Raw genomic sequence first — 12500 nt, 5'->3', positions numbered from 1 at the left:
CGATAAAAGTCAGTTTGGCTTGGGACCGTGTCCAGACGTTGCCTTGTGTCTTGCAACGATAAAAACTGGCACTGTCTGAGTACATGGAATATGTAAACCCACATAATGTTCCTGCCATATTGCATGAGCGTGCCTCATGCTGCTGTATAAACTGATCAGAATAGTGACCACGACAAAAGGACGTATGCATGCATTTTAGACTTGTTAAAATTAAACGACACCCCTATACCCGTTTAAAATTCTGTTCATTTTGTGATCGGTATATTAATTGTCAAAATTCGATAAAATCGTATGATGTAAGCGCTATGACTTTAACCAAAGTGAAATCTATTTCAACTAAATTTTCCTTGCTCTGCAAAGTACTTGGTTACCCTTACAAAAAGTTTGTCTTGCCAATAGAAACTGAATCTTGTTAATGCTTTGGACTTGCAGATAGCAGCATCGGTGTCCGCTTCCGGTGGGTACAAGGGATTCAGTGCCTCTCTGAAAGTTGATGTCAGTAAATTCAAGGAATCCAATACAAATACGACTAACTTTACCGAGAACACGGTGAAATTCACATCTGGAGGTCCCGATTTGCCTGAGCCCATTAAATTAACACTGATGCCTATTGACAAAGCTGTTGAAGATAGTTTTTTCCGCGTCCTTGACCAGAAATATCAATGTAAAAATTTGGCACAGCGAAAAGAGAACTTCAAAAAGATCTTCAAGGAATACCCGCATTTAAATGGTGTTTCTGAACCAGAAGGTATGATTTCACACTATGCGTTAAAAAATATTTAACAGTAAAATACTCAAACAAAACAGCCCAAGAAACCGTTGTTAGTAATATTTACAGGAGTCCATGGTCCCGTCATGGGTCATAGGTCATCGGCTCCTAGTGTTACAGCGGCTTGCGTAATGAGGAACGAAAGTGCTACTCGTTTAATTTTCAGATCCTTTGGTGCGCATTCCTCTCACTTGGCCATTGGGTACCTACGGTCTCCCCATGACAAAGTCAGGATGTCCGCATGGAGACTTTTGGCACGAGGGGACTCGTTACCATGACACCGAGGATGTGAATCCAAAGAACCATTGGTCTAATCCATATGATTTAGCAGGAAAAGTCAATAAAAGCTACATGGAACAAAAGTTTTGCATGAAGACACTGAGTAAAACCTGCATCTACAAGAAAGGAAATTGCCCTGAAGGTCAGTGTATTGCTCTTCTTGATGTGCCCTACTTTAATGATGAATCATTTTTGGTTAATCGTTCCGACTCAACAACGTAACACACAAAAAAATACCCAATGACGCGACACGAGCATGGTTGCAGTACACATTCGCTCGAGTATTTGAGAAAGTTGAACAGGCAAGTTTTGTTCATTAGTGTGGCTTAAAACAGTCTCCAGCACCTAGATTTTGATGGGTCGCTGTAACCACTAGTTATTATTTTGCTACAATCTTGTTCCGTCGTTAGTGAACACGTTGTGATTGTAGCATCAAGTGATAAAAAGTGGTTATAATGGCCCATCAAAATCCAACTGCTGGAAACTGTTTTGAGCAACCTCAAGTTAAGACTCAGAATTCATTGTTGCCTAACAAACTTGCATTGTGGTTCTCAGTTTGGGAACGTAAGACCTTCTTTTAAGGTAGTATTTTTCTTACCCAGAAAGCCGGAACAGCAAAATGAAAGACGCCATTGTCAGCGAATAGTGGAATCCGACAACTTTTAACAAACTTGCAAAAAAGAAACGTTTTTATTGGAGAAGAAAAGACGCAATGCTTGTACCAAATAGGTTAGCAAAAGCCTTCGTATTGGCGGTTATAAAGATCTGACCCGCCGCCCGGTCGCTTCTTAGAAATGCTGACATGTAATTATAGCAGTACTTAGAATTTCAGAATCCTTTCCAGTTGTACTTATTTAATGTTCTGTATTGCGCCTACCAGGTTTCGGGAACGGATACGTTAAGTGGGACGATGAAGACCTCAATAGCGAGAACAGGCTCAGCGGTCAGCTACCAGAAGGCGTTTATGACAAGAACACAAAAATCTTCTTCTGCTGTCGGGATGATGATTTCGCAACTAATGCCATTAATCTTCCCACTGACAAGCCCTTCGTTTTGCTCAAGTCTAATACCCATCTATGTCAGTTTGTCAATAATGCTAAATTTAAGGAAGAATACTTCCGCTGGGACAATGAAGATGCCATACCCCATAGAACTGACTATAAAGGCAAACATCCCTGTTTGGAGCTGAGCAAAAATAATCTCAAAATCCACTACTGTTATTATTATAAATCGCCATAAAAAGATAAACTTCTCATGTATGCATCATCTCCTGAAATGTATACAGAGAAATTAAATAAATATACTGGAAATTTGTGAAACATCAAAGCAACGTGCTGAATAAGAAGATTAAAAATAAAAGTGCAAATCAAATTGTGGAAGGTACAGGCCAATTTGATTTTATCATAATTGTTCTTTAAGAAAGAATTCATTAATCTCCTTATCATCTTTGTCGTTCGTTGTTACAGCGGGTAGCTCCCTTAAGGCAACCTTGTGGCCGGGGGATCTTGAACTCCTTACGTCACTAACACCTACGATACTCAATCCAAGATCTGTTCTAATACCATGCGACTTATTATTCCACCAATCCGATGAGCATTCCACTGAACAATGTAGTCGAATAGGTTGTGAGTGTTGTTATCAATTATTCGCAGGTGTTCCCAGCTCTTAGCTATGGTCTTAGTCGGGATATCTGTGCCCTTCATCGGCGGGAATAGATATACTTTTGAAGGTGATTAGTATTAAAATCTTGGAGTCAAGATTGTGACTCTTTAGCCGTCGACAAGTGGCTCTTGACTCATGATGGTACTCACACGAAGCTTCATTGGCTCGTCGCAGGTTTCTTTAAGCTAAATGTAGCATCGACTTGGGTGTCCAACATTGCATAAACCAGTACTTCTTCATCGGGCTTCGGGGATGATGACACAAGGAACTATCATACAGGCGCTTGCACTTAAGGCTACTTGTGATGTACAAGAAGTAGTCATGCGAACCTTTATTTTTATTTTTGATATTCTTCACTTCCTTCGTTTGTCTTCTTTGAGTCTCTTGTGGATTTACACTCGTTGCTTCTGTCGTCTTCTGGCTTCTTCAAGTTTTTTGTAAATTCATATTGTTTACTTACTTTACTTTCTTCCTTGAATCTCTTATTTCTTCACAAACGGCGTAATTAACGAAACTCGTCCTGTTCTCGAGTGTCTAATTATTAAACCTTAGGCGGGCACTTTTTCCTCCGAAGAGGCTCAAAGGGTTTTTTCCGAATGGGAAGAATCTGCTGCAAGATATGAGTGCAGGCTCAGGGTTGCGTGAAGGGCGACGGCAAAAGGCGCGGAAACCTCGCGGGAACCGAGTTTTGCCCCCTGATCCATTCGGCTATGCGTCAGCACTCATCTCGCACAGCGGAGTTGCGTAGCGAACATTTGAAACCTCTGCGGAGGAGAGAGAAGCATTCAACTGATGATTCATCTTCTTTTGGAATCTTCACTGTAGTTGCTTCTTTGGAGTTTCATTTGGCTCTTTAGAACTAACTTCTGTTTTCTTGGTGGTATAAAAAATCTTGCAGGGTGAGTCTTTCAGTTTTGGTAATTGACCGGTGTCATCTCGTCTACCGCCGTTTCTACCTTCTTCACTACAAGGACGAAATGGGATTGCATACGAGATCTGCTTCGGCATTGATAAAGTTCATGGAGGTCTTGAAATCTCGATATTTCTTTTCGTGTTCATGCTTCTCGTGGCTTCTCTGTTCCAGCGTGAAATATGCCAGACTGGTAACTTGGTAAGTAGCTTCTTGTTTTTGCGGATGTCTACTGAAACGCAGACCCGCAGACCTCACTCAATAAAAGCATTTGACAAAATGTGTGTTTGCAGATCCATTGTGTCAAACTAACCTACAGCTGTACATGTGTGGAGTAGGGGACCGGTGGGAAAGGAAGTTGATTAAACAAATTGAGGGAGAGGGGAAAAACCGTAAACTTGTCACATCCAATTTAGGTCAAGGCCTGACAGCCAAGTTGCAAGAGGGTCATTCTGGGTTAAGGCTAGCAGTAAGCATTAAATCTAAGAAAAAAAAGAACATTTTACAAAAAGCGAAAATGAAGAAAAAATGCCAATGAATACAAAGCTATGGCGCAGACTTAGGTCGGCATATGCCCCTTATCAACAAAGGCTGATTTCTCTGGGAGACTTACTTAGAAATTTACAGCAGAAAAAGTACAATTTTCTTCTTAACAATGAAAATTTACTTCTGTTATTTAAAGGAAATCCCCGAACCTCCAAAATATCGCTTTAAATAGGAGTTTTAACTCCTATTAAAACAATAAACAATATTAAAATATTGTTTACAATAAACTTGTACGCAAATTAAATGAAGTTTTAATCGCTTATTTCCACATTTCCATGACCTCTTTCAGACGAAAAATGTTGATGTTGCCCTATAAATATGACAGGGAAACCGTCACACATCACAATATCTTTGAATTTGGCAGAGCCTGCGAAATATTAAAGACGATGTTTTGCTTCTCTTACACCGCCTGTTAAGCTTATGTTACTCTTACTCGTGTAAAATGTGTGAGAGTGGATATTGTCTTAAAACAATACCTTGAGGGAACTTGGTATCGTCTATTTGACCTTGCTCCTGATGCGCCACCGCACGATAAACAGAAAGTTGACGTTTTAATGAAGCTTTCCTCAACTCGTAAAGCTAACTTCCCCTTTAGTCCATCAGCTGAAAGGATATTAATGCTCACTTTTGGGGAACAAATAAAACTTACTTTATTTTAATCTTTGGCTATTCAGGATTATGAAAAGGTGTGATGGTAATGCTAGAACGGTAGCTTTCATCCTGAAAATTAGATTTCAAATACGCTCCCTCAGCTCACCTAATGGCCGACATTTTGTTTTCCTGAAATTAGCCTTTACGTCCATGTATTTTGTAAAATATGTCGGAAAACGGAGAAAAATGTATTCAAAACAACAAATTAAGATCCTGTGCATGTTTGGTGTCAATAAAAAATAATTATCTTATTACGTCATGGATGACGTCACAAATAATGCACTAATTTACAACATTGCAATTACATAGCGATTCCTTAAATTGTTGTCTTTACATCATAAATCATACACTAAGCATCAAAAGTAACTTTTAAAATAATCTGCATGAATGTCGTGGCTTCTGTCCTCATTCTCAGGCAAGATAATCTAGAAATAAATGAGATTTTTTTTTTAAGTGGTTATTTTAAACCACTAGAAAAATACCTATGTTTAAAAAGTATAACTATCATACCACTTTCTATCTTAATTTGTATTTCGCTCTGCATGTGCAGTGTTTGAGAATGAGTGAAGCAATCATACACAGTTTATTTCTTCTTTTTTCAATATGGAGGAAATACGTACTAATTCAATCTTCTTTAGACTCAATGGATCATATCCACCTGTCATGCACCTCATGTAATCAACTTGAAGGAAAATCAAGCTATGTAAATGTGAACATAAACTCATCAACAAACGTGTAAAACCTTTATTGAAGTGATATTAGAGCGATTTTCAATTGAGTGTCGAAAGTAATTAGCGAATTGCATTGGTTCACTCAGTGATTGGTTCAAAGTTCTCGCGCCATTTTGTCAACCATTCAGAAATGAAACCAAAACCAATCGTGGTTCGCGCGTACACATTTTCCCGCGCTTTGTGTCGGCTATGTGTAATAACTTCAAGTTTTGATTGATTGGTTTATTGGATTGTCTCCTTCATTTTTAATTGACCAAGGTAATTACTTTGATTTTGGTTTTATGACAATCGATTGAAACTTGCTCTGAAAAAGGGGTAGAAGTTGAGTTCTTATGATTGTTGTCATTAATCATTTGCATCCTCATCGTCACTTTCAGCGGGAGATCCATTGTCAGGAACATCATTATCGGGCATGTTGTTGCACTGCAAAGTGCACATGTCAGTGCACTTGAGTCCAGCTTTCAAACAGCAGCATGTTTCCACAGCACAAACCCTTTTGCAGGTGCAAGACAGTAGCTCTAGTACCTCTTCTGGAGCAGGTTTAGATCCAAGCCAGAGATATTCCACCTTGATTGGATGTACTGCATACCTGCTAGCCATGCCCATGAGGAAAGGAAATATCTGGAAGTGCAAACACAGCTCTTCTCCATACAGCTGCTTGATAATTGGCACGTAAAATATGAAGACGCAGCGATGATCTGCACGGTGGGAGACCTTCTGGTTCAACTTTACCTCCTTTTGCGCAGTAAAGCTCGTAGCGTAGTAGATCCACATTCTGGGACTTCTTTCCGTACAGGTGACATACCAGGGCTTCAGCAGAGTTAAACGCGTTATACCTTACAAAGTCCACGTCTCCCAGAGTTACGCTATTGCTGTGATGTAACTTTCGTTTTTAGAAGTAGTTGCACTGCCGTCCACTTTCCTTTTCCAGAGAATGCCGAAACTGTGTCACACCCTGCCAATGCGTGTATACCGATGAGGGCTTTCAACAAGTCGTGTTTACTAATGCCTGGCTTTAGTTGCTTAGCAATATTCTCAATAACACGGGAGAGCTCCACAATTCTGGCTTTCGATCCCCTTCCCTTTTTCATATAGCACTTGCCAAGAGCTTCACTACGGCCAAGACGAAGGATAAGAACATCGGTGTCATCGGAGTGAATGACGCATGTTCCACCAGCGTGCTGTGCATGGAGGATCATGCGGGTATCAGCTTCTTCATGGTTACACTGTAATTCAGGAACTTGTTCAGATGCCGTTGATTGTAACTTCCAGCACTCATCCTGCGTAGTTACAAACAATTTCCTCTCGCCAAGCTTTCTCCTGAATTCCTCCGTCTTCCACTGGGAAACAAGAAATTTAACAATTTCAATTTTGTTTGAGGAAACAGTCAACACTTTACTCCATGACTTTACTTTGAATCCGGGAAGAATGTTCTGGTACTCCGCCGGTTCCTGATGCTCGTTTGGCTCTCTCAGCATTCTTTATGGATTGGTTTGGGTAGACATCAAATACAACATCTACTCGTCTGCTGCTGGTGCTTGTCACCGCTTCGAATACTTTGTCTGCAACTACGTGGAAAGTAGCTCCAGAGGGAGGCTTGAACTTCTAGAGCACAGCCATTCCATCAAATATGCTTGTTGCATTGTCGGGAAATTTCTCTGCGACATCAGTATTCCTCTCTAGTTGCTGTTAAATCCTGGCCTTGTTTGTCCTCCGAGGTAGTCCATATGGATCAGCAACCGACCAGGGAAGTGGACCAAGAGGAAACGTGAACGCAGTCTTCAAGTCGTTGTTTCTGAACTTCCCAAGTAAAGCCATCCTTCCAAACAAATCTCGATCCATTCTTAAGGGGGGTAAAAGATCCTTGGTGCGAACCTTAGTCGTGGTCTTCATATCCTTAAATGACTTAAGCTTCATCTTTCTCAAAGGGTCAAAATAATCTGACGTTGGAGCCGAAGAGCAACTACTCACTACAAACTCATTAACTGCTTTTTGCCCTCTCTCTCTGGCTTGAAGCAAATCACTGCGTACTTCTGAAGTTGCTGCAACATCTGTAGACAGACTGGTAAAATCGCTCTCTTTTGCCCAGGTATTACTGAATACATTCTGCAGTAGATCAACCACCTTTTCTACAGCTCCCAAATCTGTCTTGATCCGGGCTGGAGCAAGTTCCTTGTGAACATACGTCTTGTCGGGTGTCATCGATAAATATTCCCGCATAAGTTTCCTAAATATGCCCCGCCGGAGTCGTTGAACACCCATCTCTGAGTTGCTGCAAAGTTCGCACTGAAACCGACGTAGCCACCTCTAGTCTTGCAGTCTCTGTTGATGGTGTTTTCAATTGTCTTGTCAGTGTCATTACGACCAAATGGATTATCTTTGCTCATTTGAACAGAGAACTGGCCTTCTTTAAAGGCAAGATTCACTTCAGGCATTGTGACTGACAATCCGCGCATGTCATTGAGGAATGGGACAAGGTAGCGAGCGCAGTTCTGGTGATCATAAGCAAAAGTCCATGGTATGACTTCTTCCACACAAGAAAGGTACAATCCCAGCTACCTGTTCGCGTCCTGTAGATAAGGTTCAACATGAGTTCACAGAGTTCCAGGTAAGACAGCCAGAATCTCGCTAAGTCTGTGCCCTTATCCTTGACGTCCAGTACATATACGTTAAATTGGCTCTCCCACTTGCGAAATTCATTGCTATGTAGCAATCTTTCAAATTCTTCAGGTCCGACAACTAACTTCAGCTGTTCCATTTGACGTTTCTCTTCGTTTAGCATTAAGGCATTTGACTCGTCTGTGATTCAAACTTCTGTATAAGAACTCTCATCAACGCTTCATCCACAGCACAGCCTGTTATAGTGCTTGCCACCCGATCACCTTTTCCATTGAGCCTTCAGCCATCACCATGAACAGCCAGTTATCTAATGCCAGCATCACCAAATCTGCTACCAATGACTCCCAACAGCATCATCAATAAATGGAAACCACCCATCATGATAACTAATCCATCAAACAGTGTATTGCGCTTCCAGTAAACCTCCATAGATTTGGCATAAAATGCCTGGTCAAAGACACAAGCAACTGCTTTCAACTGCAATCTATCTCTGATCTCACATCCTCTTGACAGTACTTCATGCACTGTCTTCAAATCTGTAGCAGGAGAATCTAGTGTCCAAGTAGCCAGTTGTGCTCTCTACAACTACAACGTTTCCTCGCAAATTAATATTAAAGCCTGTCCAACCTGGTACCAACAATGATGGGTGAGTTTTCAGTTTTTTGTAGCTCCAGCCAAACAGGATAATGCATTCTCATCAGCTTAGCTTTTTCATCATACGAGGAGCGCATGCCAAGATTTTGCACATGAGGTAGTTCACCTGGGCCAACACGCTTTCTTCCATAGTACTCAGGAATCTCTCTTGTTACAGTGTCCGATGGCAGTGACCTTTTACACTTCTTCTTTGATGGTGGTTCGTAATTCTTGTCTTCTGCATTGTCTCCGTAGTTCTTCTGCTTCTTTTCCAAAACTAAAATTGAGTTCACACGGTGTGATGTTTCAGGTTGATCAATTCCGGGCTGATATTATAGCTGCGCCGTTTCATGTAGCTCAGGTTTTCGAGGAAAAGGATGTTGTTCTTTGGGCATGGAACAAATTATTCAAAATATCTGCGATCTACATGCACCTATGAAGCGCGCCAAGATCCGAAGTCAATCTTCTCCTTGGATAAACAATGAGATCAGACGAAAGATGAATTTAAGGTTTAAGTTGTTTAAAAGAGCGGTTAGCACTAAAGACCAAGAAATTTATGCTAGGTACAAGAAAGTAAGAAATGAGATTACATCTCAGATAAGAATCGCTAAGGCACAGTACTTCAACGCGAAGTTAGCTGAAGTTAAGTCTGCAACGGCTTACTGGAATTTAATTGCGGAAGCGACAAATCTAGTCATAAGAAATAGAATTGGTCCATTGAAGAGGGAGATGGAAGCCTTGCCGTGAATGATACAGAAAAGGCAAACTTAATAAATGATTTCTTTGCTAATATCGGTACTAGACTTGGACGAGATGATTGCTATTTTCAAAAAGCAGAGCGATTGCATTGGCTCAGTTCCCTCTGTGACGGATATCACCGTCTGCGAGGATACGGTCTGGCGCAGACTAAAAGTTATTAAACCGAATAAATCAGTAGGTCCAGACGACATTCCACCAAAATTATTAAAACTACTTAGCCTGCCATTGTTTTACCCTTGACTAGCTTATTCTCATTCTGCGTAAACCTCGGAGAAAGCTTCACCGATTGGAAGAAACCTCGCCTGATTCCGGTGTACAAGAAAAATGATGAAGCTGACACTAACAACTATAGACCGATATCGCTTCTGAGTGTTCCTAGTAAGATTATGGAATCTTGTGTATCCGATGCAGTCGTCCGGCATGTTTTCCAAAATAACCTGGTCACAGATAAACAGTGAGCCTACCGCGGGGGCAACTAAACTGAACTATTGCTGGTACATCTCTGGGAAACCTGGAGAACAGCAATTGATGCCAACAAAGTAGTTGCTGTGGCTTTTGTTGACTTTAAAAAAGCTTTTGACTGTGTATCTCACGCTATCCTACTGCACAAGTTAAATTCTCAATTTAAGCTCAAGAGAAACCACGAATACTACTCTCAAGTGCAAGGAATGATGGGATGTCACTGGAGCTAATGGGTTGACTTTATAGTGTATACTAGCAAGGACATAAACATTGAACGTATTGCATTTGACATTGACTATTGGGATAACTTGAGTGCTAAATTAAAATCTTGCTATTTTACACACTTTCTTACGAAAATATCAAGGCAGCAAGACAATTTTAAATTTACTTATTATAGACATTAGCCTCATTATTTAGGTTTAACTTGGAATTAGAGGGTCTTGTGCATTACAGAGGAATACACAAACACTCCTCATCTGGTTGACAACCACAAATAAACTTAAGGGTATCAAACCATCCCAGATGTAGCATTTTCATTATTATTTTTTTTAATCGCCCTTTCTACGTGTATTCTCAAACGGGCAATTTGTTGTGTTCTCACAACATCTTCAGCTGTCATTTGAGTGTTCTCTCCAAGGAAAGGCGGGATGTTAAGTTTCACACCAAGAGGTAAAATGTCTTGTATTTGGAATCTTTTATCTGCCATAACACTGTCACCATTATCAAACTCCTGTGAAAGAAAACCACTTCGTTGTACAATTTCTCGGTCAGAGATACTTCCTGTATATAACTGGCTGATGAATGTAAATGCACCACTTGGAGAAATACCCACAAGTCCTTTAAGGGTTACATGATGTTTGTATGAGCTGAATAACTCTGAGTTAAGCAACAAGCTGCTTGGAAATTCACATCGAACCTCTGTGCTGTCAATGATGACCTGCCTTGAAGGAAATTTTTCTTTAAAATCAGATGGCATTATCTTATGAACTATTTCCTTGGAAAATTGCAACTGGGTCTAGCCGGCATGGCGTTCGGAAGCGGTTTCTGACGCTCTGCAAAATGGGTTCTTTTGCCAAGCTCTGAACCATTCTTGACGGGTTTTTCTTTTTTTCAATGTATTTAAAAATCGTCTACGCCTAAACTTAGGTCTTTTCTTTTTTAAATGGGCAGGAAACGCTCCAAAAGAGGTTCGGGGTCGTCTGTTAATAGCGAGGATATGTCGGCTGATGGCAGCAAAACCTACCAAGTGAAGGACGCTACCGATGCCTTGAGGGAAGCTATGGAGGCGGGCTTCGCAGGTCTACGTTCTGATATGGATAGACTCAGGTATGAATTTAAATCGGACTCTATTAGCATGGCTGACTGATTATCTAACCGACAGAACTCAATTTTCGGAAGTAAATGTCCAACTGCGCTAAACGTTACCTGCGGGATTCCCCAAGGGTCAGAACTGGGCCCTACGTTGTTCGCCTTGTACACTAATGACCTTCCAAGTGCTGTCACCCCCGACTCTATTTTTGTGTACGTGGATGACACTACCGTTTATTGTATTGGCGACACTGTTGTTAACACAGTCACTTCTTTAAACAGACCTTTATCTGAACTGAACAACTGGTGCCTGCAGAACTTGTTAACCCATCACTCGGCTAAGTGTGAAGCTATGCTTTTGACGAGAAAACCACACATCGGGCCGCTACTTTCTGTGACAATTGGTGAGGCACAGATCGAGTGGGTAAAACATACTCGTCTTCTTGGCATCACTTTCGACGACAGGCTTTCCTGGGTGCGCCATCTCACAGATTTAAAAAGGAACTTTGTTAATGAGCTGAAACTGTTGAAACGGAGTTCGTTTTTGAGCCGAAACGCCCTATTGGACTTGTACTTTAAAAAAATATTGCCATCCGTTTTATATGAGCTGGTCGTTTGAGGCGGCTGTCCAAATACAGATCTTCTACAATCTTTGGAATTGCTTCACCGAAGAGCAGCCAGAATGACATACAACTTACCTCACGATACGCCTACTGACGAAGTATACCGTCACTCGAATTGGAACACATATCTTTTATTATAAATTTCGATTAATTAAATTATTTCATATCGTGTTTACAGGTGAAGCTAATAAACCTTGCACTGCATACAACTTTAGGAGGAGTAATAACATAATTGTCTCCCTCTATAAGCTATAGAGGCGCTATCCTTTGGAACGCGGTCTCGACTCATTTTACGTGTCAGAGTACTGACTTTATCGTAAAGTGAAGAAGGATTTATATTTTAAGGAACTTGATTTTAGCGCACAGTCGGTCCAGACGCTGCCTAGGCACTATGAAGATTTTAAATGCTTTTATTTATTTATTTATTTATTATTATTATTATTATTTATTTATTTATTTATTTATTTTTTAATATTTTATATTTTATGTCTTAATTGCTGTAGTCTATTTGTTTAGATGTTAATATGTGAACTTTTGAATATCTCTTA

At 40.5% G+C, this 12500-nt stretch overlaps 2 protein-coding genes and 1 long non-coding RNA gene across 3 annotated transcripts in view; 1 reads left to right on the top strand and 2 right to left on the bottom strand.

The window, feature by feature from the left end:
- Nucleotides 1–2287, top strand: part of LOC138050881 (uncharacterized) — a 3335-nt gene extending 1048 nt beyond the window's left edge. The window contains exons 2-4 of the mRNA XM_068897139.1: nucleotides 433–748; nucleotides 936–1190; nucleotides 1929–2287. Of these exons, the coding sequence (XP_068753240.1) occupies nucleotides 433–748; nucleotides 936–1190; nucleotides 1929–2287 (930 nt within the window). The remainder of the gene's footprint in view (nucleotides 1–432; nucleotides 749–935; nucleotides 1191–1928) is intronic.
- Nucleotides 1–12500, bottom strand: part of LOC138051497 (uncharacterized) — a 282752-nt gene that overhangs the window by 158676 nt on the left and 111576 nt on the right. The gene's annotated exons all lie outside the window — the stretch shown is intronic.
- LOC138051470 (uncharacterized) overlaps nucleotides 1–12500 on the bottom strand; it is a 118724-nt gene that overhangs the window by 58123 nt on the left and 48101 nt on the right. The window lies entirely within an intron of this gene.

This window comes from Montipora capricornis, chromosome 6 (assembly GCF_036669925.1).
Source record: "Montipora capricornis isolate CH-2021 chromosome 6, ASM3666992v2, whole genome shotgun sequence".
In the NCBI taxonomy this organism is placed as follows: Eukaryota; Metazoa; Cnidaria; class Anthozoa; order Scleractinia; family Acroporidae; genus Montipora; species Montipora capricornis.
The sequence above is the reverse complement of the archived record's forward strand: the minus strand, read 5'-3'. Positions and strand labels throughout refer to the sequence as shown.